This window comes from Dasypus novemcinctus, chromosome 25, assembly GCF_030445035.2.
Source record: "Dasypus novemcinctus isolate mDasNov1 chromosome 25, mDasNov1.1.hap2, whole genome shotgun sequence".
Classification (NCBI taxonomy): domain Eukaryota; kingdom Metazoa; phylum Chordata; class Mammalia; order Cingulata; family Dasypodidae; genus Dasypus; species Dasypus novemcinctus.
Window position 1 is genome coordinate 53081389 of NC_080697.1, and position 26654 is coordinate 53108042.

The following is a 26654-nucleotide window of genomic DNA, read 5'->3' on the forward strand; positions in this document are numbered from 1 at the left end:
GAGGCCATTTCTAGCATTGAAAGTGTAATTTTTGTTTGCTATAATAAAATATTTGCTAACATTTATTTAAGCCTAATATATGTCAAGCACTGTTTTTTACATGGATGGTTTACAATATTACAATATTGGCTACAATTACTACTTCCTTTGAAAATATAAAGACACTTGAGTCTCCAAGAGTTCGAGATTACCCAAGGCCACACACTGCAAGGGACAAGAGCAGGAGCTGCACACACGTTGCCTCACTCCGTAGATTTGCTCTCACACAGGCAACTCTGTCTTTCCAGAGAGCAATATTCTGCAAAATGGAACCCTGAACACATTAAAACCAAGATAAATCAATTCTATCCTAAGACATTAAATGCCAACTTAAATAATGATAAGCTAGTTTTCATTTCTGCTGTATCGTTTTATAATTCATTTTATTTTAATCATTAAGAAATTCAAAAGTGCAAAAGTCTAATTGTTCTAATTAGAGCAGTTCTAACAAAATATTTCAGTTTGGTGAAATGTAATGTCTTGAGTTATTTGGAATTGGATATTCTGGAGTGGCAAATCTATAACTCAGGTTATACTGGTGTAGAATATATTAAATAACTACCAAAATAGCATCACAGGAAAGGGCTTTGAAAGGACCTAAACGAAACTACTGTAGTTAAGCATTTAACAAAATGGCAAAATGCATTTCCCTCCTGCCAAGGGTTTCTGTGGCACCTAGCAGCTCTGTACTAACTCAGGCACTAAAACTGAATGCTGTGCTGCTCCAGGTGCCAGGATGATCTTATGGTATAAATTTGAGCCCAGAATCTCCAGACCTACTGTTCTTCCCAGTGAGTAATAATAAGAAAGAAAGGTTGCCTGCACATTTACATCAAGAGAGGAGAGCCTCACCTCTTCAGCTGTACTAATTCAAGAGCAAAGTAATAAACTGAGGGGAAACGAAGGAAGGAAAGGAGGGAGAGAGGAAGACGGATTAGTGTGATCTGGTGTGTGATAGAAGGAAAAGAGCATTAGCTTAGACTGAGCACTGCCTTCACTTTCCTTCTGCACTGGGGCAAGGCATTTAACCTCTCTGTCTGGACACAAATACATTTAGAGTGTTGGACTAATAAACTTGACTACACTTCAAGTTCAATGCTTACTATTGTCTCTACTCTGCCCATCAATATGTTCTGGTGACATCAACTTGTCTTTTTTTTTTTCCTGTTAAAACTAAGAGGTCCATTGATCTGTTTGAATATGACAGCTATTATTTTATTTAGAGAAGTTTGACATAGTTAACCCAAAAAGTCAAACAAAATTTAAGCATAAATAGTTCAATGTATGCATCTTTTAAGATGCTTTTACATTCACATAAAAGTATCTTGAGCTTTCCCTACATAAAAATGAGGTCATAATATATGTTCTATTTTGAATTTTCAACTCAACATTTTTCCATGGAAACACCCTCATAAAAGAAATATCATGTGATATACATTAATTTATTTAGCCATTTTAAGTTGATGAATATTTAAGGCCTGTCCAATTTTTCATTATCAGAGAGGGTTAAAAAGAATAAACATGTATTCTGTATGATGTCATATATTTCCAGGTCAAAAGATCTGGTCATTTAGAATTTTGACTGATATGGCCAAATTATGCCCTCCCCACTTTTTCCCAATTTCTCCCAAAACCTAAGAAGAATGTATAGGAATGTTTTTCCCAATCACTTGGTAAGGCTTGATATCATCAATCATATTTTGCAAAGAACTGGGGAAAAATAACTCATTGTTTAATTTACAATAGTTTTCTCACTAATAAGCTTGAAGATCTTTTCATATGTTCTTGTTTGTTATCTCTGTAAAATAGCTATTTACAATTGTTGCCCATTATCAGCCACGACCTTTGCTTACAGATACCGAGATGTTCTTTTATATGAATGTTTGTCTAGAATACTGTGATGGGCACACTCTTGTGTGGTCCCCGTGACCCCACTGACTGATGTTCATGCTCTTGTGTCATTCTTCCCCATCTGTGTCTGTGCAGGACCTGGGACTTGCTTCTGACCCAGAAAGATGACAGGAAGCATGTAATCACGATGACACACACATGAATGTGTATAAGATCGTAGTGCCCAACTGGCTGGGGTCTCCCTTCTTTCCAACTTTGAAGATGCAAGTTGCTATGCTGGGAAACCCCAAAGGCAAACAACTGTAGAGAGCCTCTAGAAACCAAGGTTTGGCCTCTAGCAAAACCAACAATAAATTTAAGTCCTCAGTCCTACAACTGCAAGGAACTGCCTTCTGCCAACAGCTATAGTGAACCTGGAAGCAGATCCTTCCCCGACTGAGCCTCAGATGAGACCACAGTCCCAGCCAATACCTTGGTTGCAGCCTCATGAGACCCTGAGCTTGACCTAGCAATGCCATGTCCAGACCCCTAACCCACAGAATCTGTAAGAGGACACACATGGGTTGTTTTAGGCTGCTAAGTTGGCAGGAATGATATTAAGGAGCAATAGTTAACTACTGCAAATTGTATTTAGATGAAGACTGCCCCTCCAGTCTGCCCTCCTTCTTAACTCTATTTTCTAGCTCTTCGTTTCTTCCTAGTGGCATCTGGTCCTGCAGAGAGGACAAACAGAAGGAACAGAGGGCAACATAAAATTATCTTGCTACAAATGCCTGCGGCTTTCTGGCTCTACCCCCTCTTTATTTATTGAACAAAGCATGAGCATTGCCATTAAAGGGCATAAAAAAATGGTTCAGATGTAGTATTCTAATTTTAAAGCTGCAAAAAATTACAGAAAATATCCAACTTGTTTTATTTTCCTTCCCCATAGATCCACTCTTAAAATACAAAACGTGAGAGAGCCTACTTCACAGAAGAAATCATAGTGGCTTGTATGACAATTTATATTATTTATAAATATGTCCACCCATCATAAAAATGGAAAGAAAAACACATTTTCTAGGAGATATAAATCATATCCCAAAGTGTGGCTTGGCTACCATCCTTATACTTTCAGTTTAGAAGACTCCTAATCTTTGACATACCCTGACAACTTGGCCCCCCTATTCCTCTTGTTAACACCGAAAGTAGACTGGAAAGGTAATTTTGTAACTGCAATTGTAAAAGAGAGACTGATTAGTTTTTCTTTGTTCCAAAATCCTCTTATGTAATTCTTTTAAATTAAAAAGCTGAGAGATAAAATAGGCATGAAGATCAAAATGACAATTGCAGGTTGACATCTCTGCTGAATAAGCTCTAATATCATTACATTTTTATAACAAAGTGATAAAAATACAAACACCTCAAATACCTTGCTCTGTATACAAAGAGAAACAACCACAAAAAGGAAGCACAAATAAGCCAAATAAGCATGGGGCAATATAAACTTGGATATAGGGTTTCAACACTGATTATTTTGCAAGTTGAATCTCTGTATGTGAACGAACAAATCATGCAGAGTGATTGGAAGAAATCATTACCGATACTTCCCATAGGTCACTTTTTCTTCAATGAGTCTTTATAAGATCTTTATAAACACACTAATTTGGCTCACTGAAAAATGATGACTCAATTAAAGCCTTTAGGTTGAGAGCATTCGTTTATTCAATGAAGAAAGTAAGTAATGTGTAAGGAAACACTATGTTAGTCTGATGGCTTTAAGAGTCTCTTTCACCTCTCCGGCTCTTCAAAGTCTTTGGAGGAATTAAGATGTAAAACACAAAAACAAGGCCATACAAACAAGGACAATTAATATAAAAAAACTAAACCCAAGATTTCCTAAGTTATGTCTTCTGGATGTTAAACATAGTACGTGACAGAAAACTTAAGATGAAAGTGAGATTGAGAGAGAATCAGAAATGGTCTCAAGGATGGGTAGGCTTGTAATAGATGTAGCTAAAGGTGGAGGTTACAACTGATGGGATGGAATGGGAAGACCCCCTGATGAGAAAGCATAGGTGCATTTAGGATGTGCACTGCACTGTTCCGATTGACTTGCAAAGTCCTAGCAGGTAGCCTAGAGGATTCTGCTAGAAAGACAGACGGAAGCCAGATTACGAAAAACTTTGAAAATTAGTTTGAGGAAAGCACTCTGTATTCTGTAGAGACATATGCAGTGCTTGGGAAACCAACCAACGTAATCAGTCAGTAAGTCAAGCAGTAAACTCAAAGGTTCTGTAGTAGCACATTCTAGACGTCAGCACAAAAAACTACATAGGTAACAACAGCAATTACACTGGCGGCTATCACAGGACTTGGAAAAAAAGTTTAAAAATGGCAAAAAAAAAAAAAATCTAGATTCCAAGAAATTAGTTGCCAGTTCAAATGAGACTTGATCCATTGATTGCACAAGAAAGAAGGCAGGCTGGCCCAACACACGTGGCACATATGCGTATTTCAGGAGATAGTTCTGAGAGTAGTTTACCTGGCTCTACATCTGGCCTTTAGTTTAAAGAAGCCATTGAAGAATTTCTGAGGAAGGTGTTGCCCCTGCCTGCCAGGCCATTTAATCTGGACTTCAACTGGCAACAACACCAAGACAAAGGTTTCACCAGTCTTCACACCAGCCTCACCCAACCTCCTCATCCTCCCTTCACTAATGCATTCCTGTTCCCTTTCTCTTCCAAATCCTTTTCTTTCTTTGAGGGTCTAGTAAGATTCCACCTCCTACAGAAACGCAGCACAGATATCTGCATGGCAATAAATGACATATCACATAGTCTAGTATTTGAACAAATGCTAATTTTATCCAGTGACTGCGGTTTACTTCTGAAGGTAAAATGAGGATTCCTGGGGGCAATCACAGATTCAACTTCTTTGTTAAGAATGAGGTCTAGGTAAAGCGTAAAGGCACAAAAAAATCCAACTATATTGAATTGAGTGATGTGGGTTGGTAAGTATCATAATTCTTTAATTAAGAAAAATGATTATGATAATCCTACTAGAGTCTAGATTTCCTAAATCTCTTCTTTGGCCCCCAGCTCTTCATCTGTACATTACAGACTAAAAATCTTTTTATTTTTCCAAAATGATGGTATTTCCATTTCAAATGCAGAAATAAATCAAAATAATTTCACCTAATATTACCAAGATGATTTTCTCATTTGATTTTAGGTCTTGACATTGTCTACCAATTAAATGCATTTATATAAGGAATTATATTTCTAAAATTTTATATTGTTTCTGAATAAAATTAGACATGCATGATGAGCAGGTAAACTGCAAACTCCTGTATACAGCAGGCATCACAAAACAAAAAGCAAACACTTGCTAGCTAACACATGTTAGCTTTTTAATTATCAAAATGTCTGCAGTAATTATATTTTGTAAAGAAAGTAGAGCAAGAACGAGGCAGAACAAGAAATATGAGAGTGATACTGAAGAAATTTACATCTCTAACTCATAGAGAGAAGTATCTACTCAATTCAGTTTATTTCTTTTAAAAATGTGACCCCTCTTATACTGTCAAGGTCACCCTTATTTTCTGAATGAAGTGCCAATGATACTCTGCAAGACTCAACTACACACAGCTGTAGTACACATAAAGTAAACCATTTTCCTAACCAAAAAAAAACGTAGTCTAAAACATGGTGACAAAGTCATTGATGCCCTCTGAATAAACTCTTACAGTTCAGTCTTTGAAAGAAAAGTTTTGTTTAGGTTCCAGAAAACCCATCATTTTCATTAAAAGGACCTATGTTTAACTTTTGCTAACCTTGATAAGTATACAGTGTGCGTAAGAGTCAAAGCTGTGTTATGTTGAAAATCAATTTACTGATAGAAAATGGAAGTGAGACTTTTCCTCAGGGAGTCACCAGGTAAAACGTTAAGGGCCACAGTCAGGACACTGTCAGGGTGTATCATTTTATGAGGAATATGCATTGTGCAAGTCCACTGTGTGATTTACATGAATAACAAACTTCATGTATAAATTCACTTACTAGTAAGAGATCAGTGCAAACACTATCAATTAAAAATGAGAGGAGAATTTTTTCTCAGAAGCAAAGAATAGGATTTCAACAGGCATCTGGAAAGTGATTGCTTAGAAATCACAAATAATTTCAAAGGCTTCTAATTCATTTGAGATCACTCCCCAAATAATACAAATTTTAATCTAACGTGTAGCTCTTTCTTATATAACACTAATCCTATCGGAGTATACTAAACAGTAAAAGAAAAAAGTCATTAAAATAATTCACTTGTACAGTATTTTTATATGAAAGAGTATAATGATCCCTTGAAGGATTCCCATAATATAAACATAATAGACAAGGAGTTTGAATTTAGGCTTTGTTATAAAACCACTTTTTAAAAGATTAAACAGCACAGAATGATATGCACTGATAACAGAGGCACTGATGATAAAGAAGAAAACTTTTAAAATAATTGCACAAATTGGTAATATGGTATATTCATCATGAAGGCTGTGTTGGCTAATTAAAAAGCCTGTGAAGGCTCAGTGAATAGGTTATTAAAATTTAATGCCTTTTATCAACAAGGAGGGTAGAGTTATATACGTGTGTGTGTATATGACAATGCTTATAAACTATTAGATTTGCAAAATATCCATTGCATTTTAACCAGCTCCAAGTTAGAACCATATTTTACCAGATCATACCCAGTGTTGGGTTCACCTCACTGGGAAAGTTTCAATATCAGGACTACCCTAGGGGAGGGGTGAGTGGCATAAAATACAGACTGGTGACCCCACACGAAGCCCACATCTCCAGAACCTCTTGGTGGAAAAGGCCACAGAATCTGCATTTAAACAATGCCTGAAGTGTTTATACACATACAAATTCGTGAATAATAATATCAGGGGATATTAAAAAACTCTATATCATGATCATAGATTATAATGCGGATATCTACAATGATAAAGGTGACATATTTAGTACAAAAAACAACAACAACCAACAAACATAATATTACCACAAAACACCGGGGGAATGCTCGTGCTTTCAAACCTCGTCTGCTACTCATGTGGCTTACAATTATCTGGGAACTTCAAGCAGAAAGTTGGAGTTCCATCTAACATACCTACATGGCATATTAGTTTTCCTTGAATTTTACTGCGGAGGATGAGGATCTCCAAACTACAAAAAACAAAAAAATAAAAAATAAAAGGCACTTAGAATTGTGCCAATATTCTATATAATATGAGTGTTGGTGGAGAAACTGGGAAGTGCATGCCTCTTCTGTGTCTGCACTTCTCTTGATCTCATGTTAGCATCAAGGATCATTTTTTTAAAAATTATGCAGCATGATTGATGACACTACTTTACAAATGATGGGACAAAAATGCCTCAAGTTGATTAGCACTAAGATGGAAATATTGTACACATATTTGGATGGAATGCCAAAAAATTCTTTTCCTTTTTATAACTTTTCCTGAACTAAAACAATTACAGTACAAGATAAAGTAGGAAGATTTCAACTAATAAATTGCAAAATGTATTACTGCTATAAAATTATAGTAGTTCTTTTTAATGAGCCCATGCCTGCCTGAGCTTTGTTTTCTTCAACAAGATTCGAAAACCAACAGGCTTTTAAATCTGCCCTTACAACCCAAAGGTACAAATACTTTAGATCACAGCCTAGCTATACCTTTACCCATATACTTTTTGTTTACTGGCTAATAAAATAAACTTGAAGAGAGTACATTTTATCATCTACTATGTATAAGGAGTAGTCATTCAACTTTTTATGAAATAATTACTTTATAGGAGGAAATGGATTTAAGCAGAAGACACATAAAAGGACAAAGGGAAAGTGTAAAGTACACGTATACAAGTTGTAGTAGCTTATTTTCTACTCTAAGCCCTGCAGAACAACTACCAGAGGCACATTTAGAATTCAACAGAGCAGGAGGTATTTAATACGCTATTTGCATGTTGACAGCTTAGAAATGTCTACGCTGGATTGGCTGTATAGTCTGCAACGAGCACTAACTAGCCACTGCACCACCGTTTATCTCTTACTTAAGGGAAGCAGGACGCGGCTCTTGACATTTTGGAGCTGTGTTGGTGTTTGAAACAATAAACTGGAGACTAAGGAAGCATTGCCCCCAGGAGGAGCGGTTTTCGCTTGTAGAACTTTGAAGCACTGTAGGTGCTGCCCTCTTCTTATCAAGCTTGATTGGCCAGCTGAAAGCCGATGTAAACACAGCCTTTCCCTTTTCTCCCAAGGCCCGAGGGAGGTGAGCTGGAGCCCTGGGGGATCCTAGGACCCCTTTCCTACCTGCTGCTTGGTTGGCCGGACTTGTTTCATGAGACATTGTCCTGCTAATCATGTGTACAAAACCTGTCACCTTGGAGGACGGCTTCTCTTTCGCTTAACTTTTTAAGGACTTAAAATCCCCAACTAGGAACTAAAGGGAATGCAAGGAAGCAGGAGAAAGTTTTGGGTTGAAACGTTTTGAATTGAAAAGAAAACACAAAACCCCCTTAACAATGCAGTAAAAAAACAAACAAAAATACGATTGACCAAGCTAATCATGAAGACAGAAATAGTAGCTTCACGTTTTAAGTGGTCCACTTTTGAGTAGATGATGGATTTGGGGTTTTCCGTAAAAGCAGCGCATTCACTGCAGTTTCCTGGCTTCACCAAGAGCCAGTACAGGCGGTGTGGCCCTGTCGTAAGAGAATATCACCTGATAACTAAGGTCTCCTCATCCTTCTGAGGATCTGAATTTTTTAAAAGGTAGTTTATCTAAAAGATTGCAGGCTTGGAAGGCTCTCTCTCACACACAAAGTCCATTTACGTTGAGTTAGATAGCTTCTGGGGCAATTTGGCAGGGCTTCCTTTTATTTCATTGCTGGGTGAGTTAGGGAGTGTTAGAATTGAGCATGTGAAAACTCTCCCCTTTTTTTTCCTCCCAGGAGGCTTCCTACCTTGGGACTGCCCTGGGCCAGTGTCATGTGTGTTTTGCTTGGGGAAGTCGTGCCTTTCAAATGCTGCATGCTCATCATCGCTGCACAAAAGCAGGAGACAACTGAGAGGAAAACTTTCCTTTCCCCAAACAGGTCATCCTGGAAACAGGGCGCAAATCTGGGCGCTCAGGGAAGGAATGGGTCCCTCCGATTTACCTCCAGCCCTCTCCCTTGGCCCCTAAAAATGTGGTATTTTTGAAGGGTTAGCCACACTTGGGACCCAACCTTTAAAATAACATTAATAAAGCAAAAAAAATTGGAGAAAACGAGTCCTCGGTACCCATCAGGTTTTATTGAAGAGCACAGCACGGTCAGGTGAAGCCGAGGGCGCGGGGACAGCCGTCCTGCCTGCCACTGCGGCCGCTTTGAGCCTCTCACGACTCCGCAAACAGGTCACGAATTACAATACGCCCCACGCACCAAGAGCTGCCCGCCCTCCGCGGCCACGGCTGCGGGACCAGTGGACGGGCGCCGCGCGCCACCCGCTCCTCCCCGGGAAAGTCCTCCCGCGCGCGGCCGCCCCCGGAGCTGCTGACGCGGGGGTGGGTGCTCGCGCCCCGGCCCCCGGGCCCCCCCAGGCTGAGGCCCGACCTGGGCCGCCGGCGGCTGCAGGCAGTCGAGCGCCGGGGACCCCGCCTCGGTGCCCAGAGCGCAGACACGGCGACTCCGGCGCTGGCGTCACCCGCGCCCGCCCGCAGCCCACGCGCCCACGCGGCCACACACGCTCGCGCGCGTCTCCGCGGGCGCGGGGCGCACTCGCTCACCGTCCCCCCCGCCTCGCCCCAGCCAGACAATAGCGCAGCGAACATTCCAGACCCCCACCCTGCTGCCCACCCCCCAGCAGTGCCACCGCCGCGCCGGGACCCCAGGGGACGCCTCTGTCCCGCGTGGGCCCCGCGCGGTAGGCGGGAGGGCGCTCTCTCCCGGGCTGACCTCCAGGCGCCGGGGAGTGCCCAGGACTCGGCGCCCAGGGGCCTGTTTCCTCCAGGGTCCGTCCTGGGCGCCCCTCGCCCCCGGCTCACTCCGCCGCCCGCCCCCACTCCGGCCGCCAGCATCCGTCCACCCGCGTGGGGGCGGGATCCACCCAGCGCACACGTGTGCGGGTTATTAAACACCAGACGCGGGGCCGACGCGGGCTCCACGCAGCAACCTCGGCTAATTGCGGGGGAAGGGAGCTCGGAGCGCGCGGAGCGGGAGGGAACCGAGCGTGCGCTCCCCGGCCCGGGCTGCGGCGAGGAGGGGGCCCGCGGCCGAGGCGGGCTGGGAGCTGAGGGGAAAGGGGCGGGAAGTTTTCCGGAGTTGCGTGGCAGGTGTTTTCTCGCCACGCAGGGGCTTCCCGGGCTCAAGGCCGGCCCTCTCCCGCCCCCCACCACGCACGGCAGCCCTCCCGGGAAGCCCTCTTAACACCTCGACTTGGCCTGCCTCGCATTTCGATTCCCAGCAGGAGCCTTGGACCAGAGGCCTGGGCGGTCCGGCCTGGCGCCGCTGGCAGGGCCTGGGGACACTTCCAGCCACAGCGGCCAAGGCCAGGCACGCCGGACACCGCGGGAGGGGCTGGTGAGAGGGCCGCTCTCTGCGGGAAGCTTCCCAGTCCCTCCAGACTTTGAGCAGCTCTAGTGCCTGAGCCACCTCGCGGGAGCCACCTCCCTCCCTCTGCTCCTGGGCAGCATCCGCACAGACACCCGTGGGTGAGGGCGAGGGCCGTGGGGGGGGGGGGGCTGCACCCCCGGAGGAGGAGAGCCGCGGGAGAGGACACCCGCCCTGCAGTTCTCCCCGTCTCTCTCCAGGCCGATCTGGAGTTTCCTAATGGAACCAGATACAGTCCTCCTTCGCATTGTCAATCACCCTGGAATCTGGAACACTAGAGGAATAGAAAATGGGTGAAAAATAAGATGGAAGAAGCTAGAGAGGAAATGGGACTTTAAGTAAAGAGCAAATGACTAGTAAAAAAAAAAACCACACACACACGAGATGCAATTGACGCCATCCTTTAAAACAGAAAAGAAGATGTAGAAAAAAAAGCGCATCTATTTGGCTATAGATAATCCCAGGAGTCAGAAGATGGGGTGTGGATTGAAAGGGGAAGCTTCCATGGGGCTAACATGAGGAAATGGGGGCAGGTACTTTCCAATGTGAAAATCAATCAATCCCCTCCCTCTCCCTCTCTCCCTCTTCTCGCTGAATCAAGAGGGAGATTGTTTTCCTGCCCATAGAATAGACAAGTGCACGAGCTGTTGCCAGGTTGCAGCCTGTTAGGCTAGTTGGGAGAAAACAATCCCTAACTCATTTCAAGGAGAAGACCAAGTTCATTGAATCTTAAACCCCAGGGGCGACCCAGAGGAGACCTCCTCCTTGTGACCGGGGACGGAAAAGGGGAACGACCCAGGGATCCCAGGGAACACAGCTGGGGCGAAAGCCCGTCGCGGACTCCCCGGCTCTCTGCACGCTCCTCGCCAACTCCTTACAACTTGCTAGGAGCAAAGTCCGGGCAGAGGGGAGCCGGGAGAACTGCACCGAGGTAGCTCGCAGCCCTCACTGAGTCAGCTGGAGGGAAAGAGGAAGCGGGTGCGGGGGTGCGGGGAGGCAGGTCGGCGGGGCGCTTGGCTCCCTGGTACCGAAATTCCCCTAGAGAAGCCGAGTCGGCAAGGTCGGCGTGGCCGGGGCCACTTTTCCGCGGTGCCCCAGGTCCGCGGCGTCCAAAGTCTCGGGAACTCCCCGCACCCACCCCGACCCCTGGCGCCCACGCCTCGGAGGAGGCACCCGAGCCCCGCCGCGGCGCGCCTGCTGCCCCGCGCGCGGGCCGGGCTGCGTTCTCCCCACCGCCCCGTGCCACCGCGCCGAAAGAGCCACCTCCTGGACCCCAGCGAGGGGGAAAGCGAGCGGGGGTGGCGCGGAGGAGCAGGAGCGCGGCCGCTCCAGGCCGGGGGCTGCCTTCCCCAGCCTCCGCGAGGGAGAGCCACCCGGCCGATGCCCGCTAGCGGCCAGCCCGCCGCCCTCGAGACCCGCACTCGCGCCCGGGAGCGGGAGCACGCCGGGCTCGCCCCTGCCCCGGCCTGCACGGCAGCGCGGCTTACCCGTAGCTGCGGCGAGGAGCCCGGCGCCCAGGACGAGCGGCAGGAGCAGCGCCGGGGATCTCCTGCCCGCCGTCATGTCTGCAGCTAGTCCACACACACGCGCGCAGCCGGGGCTCGCGCCGGGGGCGCCCGTCGCCCCGGGCGGGGGGGAGCGGCCCGGCCCGGGGATCAGCAGCGGGCGAGGCGCGGCGGCGAGCGGGGCTCCCGCGCCCGGCCGTGCGCCCTTCGCCTCCCGCAGGTCTGGGCGCCCGGCTCGCCTCCCTCGGCGAGCATCAGGTCCGAAGCCTCTGCAGGGCTGCGCGGCGGCGAGCGGGGGCCCCGGGCGGCGGCAGCGCCGGGGCGGGCGGGCACCGAGGCGCAGAGGCTGCGGGCGGGGGCAGAGGTGGCGAGCGCAGCCCGAGGAGCCGGGAGAGCCCTGGAGAGGAGGCAGCTGGAGGCAGCGCCCCGCGAGTGGGAGCAGCTCGGGGGGGGGGGGGGGGGGGGGCGCTCGGGGGAGGGAGAGATTCCGTCTAGAGAGAAAAGGCGGAGAGCGCAGGAGACAGGCTGCTCCGCGCACCAGGAGCCGCTGCCGTGGCGCTGGACTCAACCATCCCTGCCCGCGGAGAGGGGAAGGAGGCTGGGCACGGCGCAATCCCCGGCAGCGCCCGGCCCCGGGCCCGCGGGCGCCCCTCGCCGCGGCGCGTTCAAGCCCGCCTCCGGCGCCCGGGCGCGCGCTGCGGGCGGGAGACTTGTTGGGTCCGGGGTGGGGGAAGCCCGCGCCGCGGCCGGGGGAGGGACGAGGCCATCGCGCAACTCCGGGCAAACTGGAGGAATTTTGCGGCTCTACCCGCGGGTCACTCTCTCCTTGCTAGCCACAGAGAAATCCCTTGCATAACTTGGAAAAACAATGCAGGTGGAAGGAGGGAGGGCGCAAGGTCTGTGTCCAGGAATGGAAAATAAACATTATTTTTCCCCCCCACAATGGAAATCATCTTTGGCAAGATGACTGCTTGCAAGGAGTTATGACGATTTTCCTATTTCCTGACGTGTCTTTGAGATAGGGTTGTCCAGACATAAACTTCAGGTTCAGGTTAAATCCAACATTCTAAAGTGTCTTTGGAAGAGCTAGTATGGTCTGGCTATGAAAAGAGGAATATCAGGAAACCTTCATGTGCAACGGTGTATAAATTTTAATGGGATGGAAAGGGACCTTCAGCGTGAAAAGACAGGGCTCTCGGCTGAATCTGCGGAGTAGAAGCTAGGGCAGGATAGAGTTCTGGAACAGCTGTCCTCCAGAGAAGCAACCAGAATTCCATCCAGCTGCCCCAAGAGAAGAGGCGCTTCCGTAGTCTCTGGGGAATATGAAGGCAAGACATTTTAGAGGAAGGGAGTAAGAAGTTAAGAACGGAAACAGAAACCGTAGGTGAGTGGTAAGATTGACAAAGGGACATTTAAAGACCATTCCTGACAAAAAGGGCTTAAGTGATTCCTTTAGAGAACGGGCGGAACTAGAACTTGGGAAGCCGCACACCTGGGTAAGAAAGGCTCATACCCTAAGCTCTGAGATATTACAGGATACCAACTCTAGTGAGCACGGTGTCACCCCACCAGGGCATTATTTGGTGGGATGGAGGGCAATGGCAATCTGTCAGGGTAGTTCATTACCCCTGCATTTGGTCTCAGTCTTCAAGATTAAATCAGCTATTTCATAATATTTTCTTATCTCTGCTTTAATTTTCTTAGCTTCACCCTGCCCCCTGTGATCTCTACACTATAAGAGAAGACCATAATGAATCTAGAAAATTCAGAGCTACAACCTTGAAATTTAACCACCCAACCATGACTTCTTTAGTCTCATTGTGCTCTACCCTGAGGATCTGGAGCTACCATCAAGAATCTTTTCTCTGTCATAGGAAAAAGAGCTTGCAAATGTGAGAAATTAAATTTTCTTCTCTGAAAGTTGCCACCATAGATATGACTTGGATTTTCCACAGTTGCAGAGCTCTATTTCGCCATGGTTATCCCTGGAAGGAAAATAATAAGACAGAATGGCTCGATTCCAGGAGAATTCCCAGAGGAAACCATGAGTTCTACTCTTTAGACTGAACTAGGCTGGTAGAGGTCACCCCCTCTGTGATTTAAAATCAGACCCCAGATGGTATCTATAACTCAGCAAATGAACAAAAATGCTTTTTAAGACCCATTAAGTGCTCCAATAGTTCATTTCGAGCTCCTCATCAGGAAAAATTGATCTCTTTTAGGAGCTAAAGAGCTGACTTCTCCTTGAGAAACGGTGTCTTGTCTTTGCACTGCTATTCCTAATGACTCGTGTCACCAAGAAGGATTTCTGCCATTAAAAAACGTTTCCAAAATGCAACCACTCTGGGCTAGAACTCATAGATGATTTGTACTTTATTGGGACCAAAATCAGCAACATTCAGTGTCACCTGTGAATCTGAACACCTTTGCACAGAATTGTGACATGCTCCAGGTTGATTTTCTTGGAGTTGTGTTTTGCTTTATAGCTTTTAATATCATCTCCTTTCTCCAGGTTGCAAAGAATCTATCTATCTATTTGATTCAAACTTGCGAGAAACAGTGATCCCATGAACTAGTAACAACCCATTTTTGCTCTTATTTCTATGGAGTATTTTCTTGGGCCAGAACTTAGATTATAGAGTTATATGATTAATGCAGCTTAAGGTTTCGCACTTAGAAAAAAAAGCCAAATTATTTCGTGATCATAAGTATGAGGAGGGTTGGGAAATGGCTGTCAAGTAGGATAGGCTGATTTCGTAATATGGTTGTATTTGTATATTAATATTGCAATTTTTTTCCCCCAAGATTTCCAGGCCATTTAAATTTGGAAAGAAAACATGTGGCACTGCTGCCATCTAGTGTCAAGATTTTCTCGTTCGGGGTTTGCAGAGAAATAGGTGGTCCCAGGGCTTATCTTTTCCTTATCTCATCTTTGGTTCCCTAGCTGTTCTTGGATGTTCCTGTGGAGCAATCTTGCACTCCACATATAATCAGCTGTAGATGAAGCCTATTTCTAGGTTACTGGTGGGGGTTTTTCCCTTTGATTTGTAAATGATTGGGAAAGTCTTGATTTATATCAAGAATCGAATGCAAGTTACTTAGCACAGTATTAACCAAATTGGATTAGGGTGCATGCAGGACTTGGTGACTTCTCCCCAGCTGGCTTTGTGACAGCTCCTCTGCCTTGGCCTGCCCCGCTGGGAACCCTACACGCCAGCACTGTGTTTTTTGTTAATCCATTTCTGGGTAAACTACTCTCTACAGCTTAGGATCCTAGCGAAGCAGTAACAGAAAAACTATCAGCTCTCGGGACCAGAGAGTTGAGTAATGGCATGATGAAGGACGAGCTGGGATTCGCTTCCTGGAAGGATAAAGGCTTCCCTAAACTCCGTAACACCTACATTAAGACTCAGTGGGTGCTCATATGACAACATATGGCATTTGAGAAGTGTAGCAAGTGAAGAAGAAGAGTGGTTTCAGTTTCAACTGCAATTGACTGATGTGGAGACAGAAATATAAGCAGGATAGTTTAGGTAAAATTAGATATTTTTAATTGGACCAATACAAATGCTAATCAGTGAGAAAAGTTGCATATGTGTGGAAAATCTTAGAACACCTTTGAGGCTCTGTTACCATGATCGCTAAAAGTGTCATGGTTTGACTTGTTTAATGCCACATGACACATACTTGAAATTGGTGGGTACTAGAGGCTCAGTGTTTTGGCCATATGACTCATTTTCCCTAAACGCAGGGCCTGTCTAGAAAGAGTAAAAGGTATGAGGAGCTTAAAGGATGTAAGCAGAAAACAAAATAATCACTTATTTTTTTTTGCTAAGGCCTTTTGTATAATCTCATTTATACCGTGCAATAACCCTGAGAGATTGTAATTATTGAACCCCACCCCACCCCCCAATGATGAAGAACAGTGGCTTTAAGAGATCAAGTTATTGGTAGAATGTTACATGCTATTAAAAGACCAGGAAGTAAATCTAAGGCAGACCTGTTGACCTAAGTCCATTGCTGCATCAACATTTAAAAACCATCTCACTTGCCTTTCCCTACTGACTGAAGAGCACATGGACTTGGACTCTAAGGTTCTTATGTGCCCTGGTCACTTTATTAAAAGAGCAGAGTGAGACACTAGAACATTCCATCCAAAAATAGCAGAACATGCATTCCTTTCAAGTGCCCATATGTGGAACAGTCTCCATAAAAATAAAAATTTAAAAAAAGATAAAAAGTAACCTGTTATGATTTGAATGTAAATCTAGCTTTTTGTAACTATTCTCATTGACTGAGTTTATAATAAGTACATGTTGAACATTTTCCCTTTTCTTTCTAATAAAGTAATAACTTTAACTGGTTATCCCTTTTGTTAATGAACTTAGAAGACAGAGGGGTTAGTAGTTATCTTGTAGGAGACTAACGGTGACAAGTAAAGCTGAGTCAGGAGATAATCCATGCTGGAAATGATCTGGTGGGAAGAATGAGAAATGTTGGGAATTCTCTCCTTTCACAAATGAGTGGCTTCATTGAAGGGGCACAGAATGAACTGCAGACTATGGCGTGCACCAGAATTACCTGGAAGGTTTGTGAAGAGCAGATTGCTGGCGCAGCCCCAGAGTTCTTGATTCCGTGTGCATGGGATGAGGCGGTGCACTCTGCCACCACGCGCTGAGAACCCCCAGGGTCCCTGTACCAGCGTTGAATCCCATATCTACTACTTTCTACATAAGCAAGTGACCTTGAAGAAAAACAATTTAATCCTGGTGTAGGTTTCCTCACCTAAGAGTATGGATAATGATAGCTACCTCAGATACCTTTTAGGTAAATGAAACCATATACATACGCACCATGCCAATATATGCTAAATGCTTAAAAAAATATTATTTTCATTTTCTATCTGTTCGCTCTCTGAAGGCGAGGAGCGGAAAAGAGGATACCCAGATGGAGAAAGGCTTTCCCATCTGTTCTGGTCCGTATTTTAGGAGTTGCAAATTGGATGATGATAGAGAAAAATAAAGAAATTTTGTAAACACCTCCCTGATTCTCCCAAGGTGGATCCAGCAGGAATTCATGTGGGGGAAACCACAGGTTTCATCGACTTGACTTTTATGATCAGCTTGAAAGGCTATCTCACACCTGGCTCTTTCCCAAGCCTTGTAGAACAGGAGCGAGCCTGCAAAGCTAGGGCCAGAACTAGATGCAATGACATTTGGAATGCTCATTAATAATGCTTTCCTCTTGCATTAAAGAAAACCTAGAGCAGAAATGCTTTTAATGGTCTAATACGGCAAGTCACTAGAACTGCGGGGGGAGGGGAGATACACTTGTCCCTTTTGTGCTAGATATCATCACGAATATTCACAGACATGTTTATTTAGCGTTCATGACAGCAAGGCAACTGGGGGTTGGTGGCTTTCCCAGTTACTTCCACTGATAATCGTTCCCCAGTGGAATTCAATTTTATAAGGACCAGGCTCAATCATTCCTAGCTTGGTGCTTTTGGAAAAACTACTTCACTTTGAGTACTCAGTTTTCTTAGCGTAAAGCATAGGGTTTGGGCTAACGCTTCTGCTAATCCTATAAAGTTCTGTGGTTCTCTCCCTTTCTCATTTTTGTCATTTTTCTATTTAACAGTTTACTATAAATGACCATATGTTTATGTATTTTATATGTATGTACTTGTTTCTGTTTAGGTTCTGTGGGTTCTCTATGGGGAAGTTATTAAAAAATTAAAATATAGAAATTTCGGTCTACCAGAGTGGGAAGTACAACTGATCTACACTTAAGCAGTCCCAACACACACATACAAACACACACAAGCACAAGTTCTGCAGCACCCTTAGAATGTAAATCATTGCAATTGTCTTCACCTGTAACCTCAAACCATTCCTATTTTTAATATGTTCTTCACAAAAAGACCTGTGAGCTGTGCAGTGATTATAAAACTAAAAGTAATCATTTTGCCCACAAATAAGTCTTGAATTCAGATACCAAGAGGAGAAGGTGGTATCTTCCACTGCCTTGGATCAATTCCTTCTCACCAGTGCCTTTGCCCCTCATTTGATCATTTCCATATATTGAGAGAATATGTAACTAAAATGTTTTTCTCGTCTCAGTTCTTGTTTTTAAGATTTTTTAAAAAATTTCTCTCCCCTTCCCTGCCCTCCCACCCCAGTTGTCCATTCCCTGTGTGTTCTTCTGTGTCTGCTAGTATTCTTGTCAGCAGCACAGGGAATCTGTGTCTCTTTTTCTTGCGTCATCTTGCTGCATCAGCTCTCTGTGTGTGCAGCACCACTCCTGGGCAGGTTGCACTTTCTTTCATGCTGGGCGGCTCTCCTTATGGGGTGCACTCCTTGCGCGTGGGGCTCCCTTACACGGGGGACACCCCTGTGTGGCAGGGCACTCCTTGTGTGCATCAGCACTGTGTGTGGGCCAGCTCATCACATGGGTCAGGAGGCCCTGGGTTTGAACCTTGGACCTCCCACGTGGTGGATGGACGCTCTACCTGTTGAGTCAGATCCACTTCCCTGTCTCAGTTTTAAAATACCGGGAAAACATCCCATGGTATCGTTTAAAAACAAGCATGCTGATGTTGGTGGTTTTTCATTCTCAAAACTGTGATTGTTTAGCACTACGGACATTTTGTGTATATAACATTACTCTTCATTCTGCCACTTTCACTGTTTCCAAGAGAGGTCCTAGAATAAATGTTAAAGGTGCCTGGAATAGAAATGAAATGTTCTGGGTCTTTTTTGCTCTTGTTCTGGCTTTCAAATATTTTGTGAACAGAAATTCAGTAACGGAATTCTCAAAGCAATGTGTATGGAGGGGCTGGGATTGGGGGGCAACCAAGGGGTCTTTGTAAAGGTTTTCTCATCAAAGAAGGCTAGAATTACCAAGAATCTTCTGATCTTTTTTTTTTAAAAAGCTCTATCCACCATTGCATTCCTTTCTTCTCTCCTTGCCCATTTCTCTCTTGACTAACCTTAAAGATAAATAAATTATGTGATTATATGCTTCGAGTTCTCAAATCCCTTTCAAATTCATTATATCTAAAGTTTCACTATGGGAATCTTGCCCTTTGAGTCTTGGAGGCTTTTCAGTGTTCAAGAGCACCCTACACATTGAAGATTCTCAGAGGAGTTCAAGTTGTTCTGGTCAACTCCCATAAGCTAGCTTGATCCTTTATTGAGAAACAAGAGTCCTCAGGAAAAAAATACAATGGACTAAGGATGGTCCTGAGTTGCAAAAAAAACATGCCTGAGGGTGAGTCCAGGGATCAAGGACTAAGAAGACTACTGTAGCAGTTTGCTATAGTTATGAATACCAAAGGTGAGGGAAGGGCAGGTGGTAAACTTCTGGCTCTGAGAGGGTTGAGTCTGTATGTCAATGATTAGAGACAATGTTGTCTTCACATCACTGTGCTAGGGGGGTTAAGTCTCTAACCCAAAGATTGGGTAAGGTGTGGCAATCACCCCAACACTCTTGGACGGAGAGGTCTAGAGCTTGGTCGACACCCAGAAGCTTGATGGGGGTGGAACCAAGAAAATGGTCACTGGGAAATCGTATGGAAAGGGTGGGCTCCCATAAGGCACCAAGGAGAAGAAACCATCATCTTAAGAATGACTCTCAGGCTGAAATTGAATGGAGGATGCCCTGCAGGTTTACTGAACTGTAGAGGACCTGTGACTCAGGTTTCCCTCCCAATTTCTCCCTATTGTAATGAAAATGTTTATCCTTTGTCTGTACATTTGTGTATTGGAAACAGATGAATTGTTTTATAAGCTTCAGAGGTCTATAGCAGACAGGACTTTGCCCCAAGACAAACTGTATTTCTTTAAAATGATTGTGATATGATTTAGTACTTGCATTGTTACTTATTTAAGTTTTTTCTTGAATATTGTAATGTCTTTCTGGAATTCAGAGGGTGGAGTATAGCGGTTTGATATGGTTATGAATTCCAAAAATAGGTATTGGATTATGTTTGTAATCTGATCTGTGCCTTGGCTTGATTGAGTTATGATTGGGGCTTTGATTGGGCCACATCATTAGGGCGTTGGCACCCACCCCTTGGTGGGTGGGGACTCACAGATAAAAGGCATGGCAAAGGACAGAGTTGAGGGCTTTTAATGTTAGAGTTGATGGTGGAGTTTGATGCCGAAGCTGAAGAGAGACAGAGCTTTTCATCTGATAGTCTTCAGTTGACCTTGTGGAGAAAACATAAGCACTGAGCCCAGAGGAACCCAGGAAGCCTGAACTCTACAGACGCTGGCAGTCATCTTGCTCTAACATGTGGAAATGAACTTTGATGAGGAAAGTAACTTATGCTTTATGGCCTCATATCTGTAAGCTCCTATTCCAAATAAATGCCCTTTGTGAAAACCAACCAATTTCTGGTATTTTGTATCATCACCCCTTTGACTAATACAACTACCATGGTTTACTTTAGAGGCCCAATTTCTTCTGGCTAACCTTGCCAAAACTCCATATGTAGTTCTGGAAAGGAGAAAATACAGATTCTCATTGAGACTTTATGTTCAAATTTTCCCATTTCCTAGATATGTGAACTTGTGCATTTGGGCCTAATGCATCAATTGATTGCCCAGTCCCTAAAACACTATTTGCTTTTAACTTCTAAGATTGTTATGAGGAATATAACTAATAGCACAGAACTATATATCTGAATGTGATTAAAAGGGGAAATGTTAGATTGTTTATATGGTAACAGACAAAAAATTTAAAAATTATCCATGGAAGTATACTACACAATGAACCCCAAGTTAAACCATGGACTATAGTTAATAGTACAATTACAAAAATGTGCTATCATCAGTAACACATTATAGAAAGTAGCAGCTGGCTTGTAAAAGGGATTGTGGCTGAAAAGGGTATTCTAGAGATGTAAATGTCAATTGAAAGAAATCTGGAGAATGATCTAGGGACTGAAAAACACAGTGTACCCAGAGGTGGATGAGAATTGTGGTTGATAGTACAGATGGAAGAGTGTGCTTCTGTGAGGTAGAGTGGAAATACGTCACTATTGCAGGGTGATGGGAATGTGGAGAAGCATGGGAAAAATACAATTAATGTAACCTAAAGACATACTGTGTTAATAATAGGGGAGTATGGAAAAAAACTATGCCAGAGTATGCTATAGACCAGTTAGTGGTAATAATCTGATGATATTATCTCATAATCTGTCACAAATGCTCCACAACGGTGTGGTGTGTGGTGAAGGGGCATTGTATGGGAATTCTACACATGTGCATGATTGTTTTGTAAGTTCACAACTTCTGTAATAAAACTGTATTTTTAAAAACTGTGCTATCATCAATTGTAAAAAATATTCTACACAAAAGCAAGGCATTAATCATGGGGTGGTATGGCAGTTTGAAGCTTTTGTGGACCCCAGAAAAATCCCGTTCTTAAAATTAACCCATTCCTGCGCATGTAAAAATATTGTAGATGGGACCTTTTGATTAGATTCAATTTAGCGACCTTGCATTTGATTAGATCACTTCAGGAGGGTATGACTCAGGGTGGGTCTTGATCCTCTTCCTGAAGTCCTTCATACATGAAGGAATAAAGAGCTACAGGCACTGAAGGAAGGGCACTGAGACAGAGAGAAAAATCCTGGAAGCTGAGAGAGGAAGCCAGGAGCTGAAGCAATGAGACACCAAGAAGGCGGCAGCACAAGCTGAAAGGAGTGGAGCTTGGAGGAGCAGGCAGAGAGAGACCAGTAGGTGCCACCATGTGCTGATCGTCAGAAGCAGCAGCTCAGGAAAAAGGCATCTCTAATGAAGTCTGGGTTTAGTTTTCTTGGCCACAGAACTGTAAGCTTTTTACCTGATAAATCTTCATTGTAAAAGCCAGTCCATTTCTGATATAGTTACCAGCAGTCTTTAGCAAACTAAAACAGGTGGTATTTGGGGATCCTGTATTTTACAAATGATTGCTGTGTAAAACTACAACTTCTCTAATAAAGACAAAAAAGAAAAAAAAAGGATTTTTATGAAGAGTAAATGGGATCATGTATGGAAAATTCTAGAATGGAATTTGAATAAAAAAGATTCTGTCCTTTCTCTCCATTCTTTTTAAGTTTGCCTCTGAGTTTAAGGATATTTTTTTCCTGAAGGATCATCCTTCCTTTCTTATTGATTGAAATGAGGTCCTTTAAAATAATTTATATATGCAAATTTTTTCTTATTGGAAAAGCTTTTTTAAAAAGCAATTGTGAACCTCTGAGTTACTATGAAACATTCAGATCTTGGTTACTCCTTTTAAACATGGAGCAGTACAGCAGTCAGATCCAAAGCAGTAGGTAATTGCAATTATTATCAGCCACAACAGCAATAATATAACTTACAATGAGCATCTGAAATGGGTAGCATTGTACAATTGGTGCAAAATTACAAAGAGAATGAAGGGAAAGCTCTTAACTTGAGAATTAGAAGGGAGAAGACACACTAAAAAAATGCTTAATATGTAACAGGCATGTACTTACAATTTACATGACATTATACCATATATTTATCATAATAACCCTGGGAAAAATATGTTGTTCCTATTTTCAGATTTAGGAAACTTGAAAGATTAATTAAATTCTCCTGAGTCACGTAAGCAATTATCAGGAACAGGATTGAAACTTAAGTCAGGCTTTTTTTCATTACATCCTACTACTTCCAGGAACTATATTGACTCTCCATGTCATTTTACTTTTCTATTCTAACTTGCCTCATTCGTAACATAGAACTAATCTGACTTTAGCTATGTAAATGCAATAAAGTGTCCTATATATTTGCTTAAAGTACTTGCCATCTCTAAATCTATGTTATGATCTGATAGCTTTTTTTCCAAAACCGACAAGGCTTTAAGTCAATCATAATGATGTGGAAAATACTTTATTCAGCATTCTCAGAAGAAGCTAAGGTAGGGAACTTCACAAGGATTTATCGGCTGTTGAGAGAATGGTCTATTTACTTTTGAGCTTTGAGAAGGCACTACAGCAGACTGAGGTGGAGGTGGGGGCATGATGGGATAGTGGAAGTCTATGCAGCTTGCAATGTTACCACTCATCCTTCTTCCGAACAAAGTCATCGGTTCAGATACTAGATCAAGAAAACCCTGGATGAGACTGAATTTTGGAGAGTGGAAAGTGATATTTAAAAAGGCTTGCCTTCAGGGCCAGGATTGCAGTGTGGTGGAAATGAGAAGGCACTTACCTGCTGCATTCCAGGGACATGGGAGTGATGCTAAGAGCAAACCTTTTGCTTTCACGTAGAGGCAAGGGGAGATGGTGTGGAACAAGTTGCTCTATGCTACATCCTGGAGACACAGACTCAGGCACAACAGAAACATTCAGCAAATGACCCCTCCCCTCTATTACCTACCACAGCACAAAGGGTCCCAAAGAGCAGGGGGAGAGGGACCATCACGGGCAGGTCCTTGGAAGACAGTGGATGGTGGCTCTAATCCCACTTCACACGGAAGAGGAGACACCCCAAGCTGTTTGGAGTGTTGAGTGTTCCTATAACCCCAGAGCATGAGGATCCTGGCATTGAGTTTCAAGCAACCTCTGTGCTGAGTTCCCACCCTCAGAAGCATCTGGGGCTGCTGGTTCCCGATTTCAGGTTCAAGGTAAGGCCTGGCCAAGCTATCTCTAGGAACGGAAACACATGGAAACATCTGTGCACAATGGAAAGGAGGTGGCAATGTGGGAGCTGGGAGCTGGCTGCTGAGAGGCTCCAGGACTTCCCCAGCAAAGACCTTGTGATATGGAAATGTATTGGGGCCAACAATGATCTTTGAAGTAAGGTACACAGTACCCAGTCCCACCCTGGACTATATCACTGCCACCTGCGGGGAGAATCTACCCTTCTTATGACTACAGGCAAACAATATTCAAGAGAGTAGAGACTGACCCTTTACATAGAGTATAGGTCATTGTATTAGTCAGACAAAGGGGTGCTTATGCAAAGTACCAGCACTCAGTTGGCTTTTATAAAGGGTATTTATTTGGGGGTAGAAGCTTACAGTCACAAGGCCTGAAAAGTCCAACTCAAGGTACCATAAGAAGTACTTTCTCACCCAAAGTCATTGGCCAAGTGTTGATGCAAGATGGCGCTTAATGCCTGCAAGGGTTCAGCCTGCCTTCTTCCTCTTAAGGATCCATGGTTCCAGCTATTTCCAATCTCAGCTGTAGGCTGGCATAAGGCTCATCTCTCTCCCCTGTGCTCATTTCTTTCTGGGCTCAGCTGCTCCAATCTCTTCACAAGGTCAACTGTAACTATCAGGCTCATCTCTCTTCCAGGAGCCTCTGCTATATCTAATGAGCTGTCTCTTCCCAGGGCCACAGGATCATCGGTGTATCTTCTCTGTGTGTCTAATCCCATATGAGCATCTGTTTTATCAGTCCACCAAGGGTACCTGGGACTTAATGCTGAGTTGCACTTTAATGATGTGATTGAATCAGGCCCTAATCTTAACATAATTTAATCAGATGTCTCAGCTGAATCTAATACAATCAAAGGGTTATCATGTCTAGAGGAATAGACCAGTTTACAAACATAATCAATATGTCTTTTTGGAATTCATACATAAATTCAAACCTCCACAGTCATTGAACCCCCACATCATTTCAATGAGCCTGTGGCATTTCCACCTTTGTGAAAAAACGCTGTGAGAGATGGAAGTTTCATACAGTCCTGGACATTTATGGTATTTTCTGAGTTTACTAAAACAATTAAGACTAATCTGCTGAATCCAGACTTACTGACACAATCCCTCAAAGAAACTGGAGTCATCCCTGGAACTGGAAAGGAAATCTGAGAAATGAGTCAGTTATGTGTGGCATGCAAACAGGTTCCTTGGAGCCTGGCCTGTAAACATTTGAACCTTAATACAGGATGCAGGCAAGCCCAAGCCTTGGATGCTTGTGGAGAATGCAGTGCCAGATGCTAGAAAGGACTGAAAGGCACAAATATGAATTGTACTTTAACTTGCTGTGATATAGATGCAAGCTTTCAAGGGAGAGATGTGATGGCGATTAACAGACTGTAAGTATTAGTAGTTAGGTATCTAGCATTGTGTAGCTCCAAACACAGTAATTATATGTCATCTCAAAGCTACAAATGCCTTTGTCTCTGTGATGGGACATTTCCATTTGATGATTTTTGAATGGGAATTGTATCTCATACCTCTGATCTCACACCAACAACAAAGTTAAAAATGTCAAGTTTAAAAATGTTTTATTTCTGCATCAAGCTACCCTGTTGTTTGGAAAATTGATGAGAGCAAATTGCCACTGGATTCGTTTTGAAAGAAACTTTTTCTGGAGAAATTCAGATGTTATCAAAAGGCTGATGGCTTCCCTCTTTCTCCCAAAACTTTCTTTTTATGACGCCAGGTCATTAGGACAGAGAGAGGAATTTGATGGTGGCCTTCCTCATGAAACTAATCAAATCGTGGGATTAAAAGTACGGGCACCATTTCAGTTGTGGGGCAGTACAAGTAATGCCACTGTGTCTCAGGTCCCTAATTTCTGACCCCAGGCTTGACTGAACTAGGCCTTGGAAAGAGGACATGAGTAGATAACCCTATTTTAAAAGAAGGCTCCCCAGATTTAGCCTAGGGCTCTGGTTAGTGCCAAGCCCCACTAATTTGCTTCAAATTTTAAGAGCCTGTACCCAAACCTGACAAGTATTACTATTTGTATAATTATCCAACATTAGATTGCAGGGCTTCGTTCTCACTGGGTAGATTCAGGGAATTGATTAAGGTATGCATGTGTATATATTCTATACACACACACATCATATCTTTCCAAGACTCCATGGTTACAAGTGCCCAACTGCTTATTTGGTGGTTGAAAGACTGTGCCTTTTGGCAGACTGCACCCATTAGAAGGCTCTCCAATTTTTTGTTGTTGTTAAGAAATTAAGGAGGGGAAAAGAAGGCAGGGGCAGGGTGAAGAAATATGGGGAAGCATCATAGTGGTGTTCCAACCCAACTACGAAGGGCACGAGCTGGGGCAGCCATAAGTCCAAAACCAGGCAAATGTTAGACACGAGCTTCCTTGGGACTTACCAACAGGAGAGACTCTTCAATGGCGGCCAGTTGAAGAATGAAGATATTAGCACTCCGCGCAGAGACAGGAATATGAGGAGTGATACAATGGGTCAGGGCAAAGACTTTCCCTAGGGTATGAGAGCAGAGCTTCTGCAAGAGTTAGATGAGGTGCTCAAATGGGGTGTTTGGTCATGTTAGGACAGAAAGTATGCAGCCTGCAGTACCATCTGTACGTTCTTTCCTCTGCAGAGGCCTATAACTCTTTAACTAGGGAGTGTCCAGGTCATACTGGGGGCTACATGCTTCAGGCTGTGTTTTATTTAAGGGCAGTGGGCTTCCCACAAGTGGGTGCATTGTCTCCCATGTGAGTATGGCAGAGACTCTGGAAAAAGGAGTTAAATTCAGACCTGGATAACTGTAAATTGCTCTTGGAGCTGGGTTCAAGAAGTAGATGGGAAGAAAAGGAATTTGGAGTGAGCGGATTTGGGTCCCAGTCACAGGTTTCCACTGACTAGCAGAATGAATTTTGGAAAGTCACTTAATCTCACTGAGTCCTAATTCCCTTAAC

General features: G+C 43.9%; 1 protein-coding gene across 1 annotated transcript in view; it reads right to left on the reverse strand.

The window, feature by feature from the left end:
* CSMD1 (CUB and Sushi multiple domains 1) overlaps positions 1-12110 on the reverse strand; it is a 2093507-nt gene extending 2081397 nt beyond the window's left edge. The window contains exon 1 of the mRNA XM_058288018.2: positions 11996-12110. Coding sequence (XP_058144001.1) covers positions 11996-12071 — 76 coding nt within the window. The 5' untranslated portion in view covers positions 12072-12110. The remainder of the gene's footprint in view (positions 1-11995) is intronic.
* Between the last annotated feature and the right edge of the window lie 14544 nt (positions 12111-26654).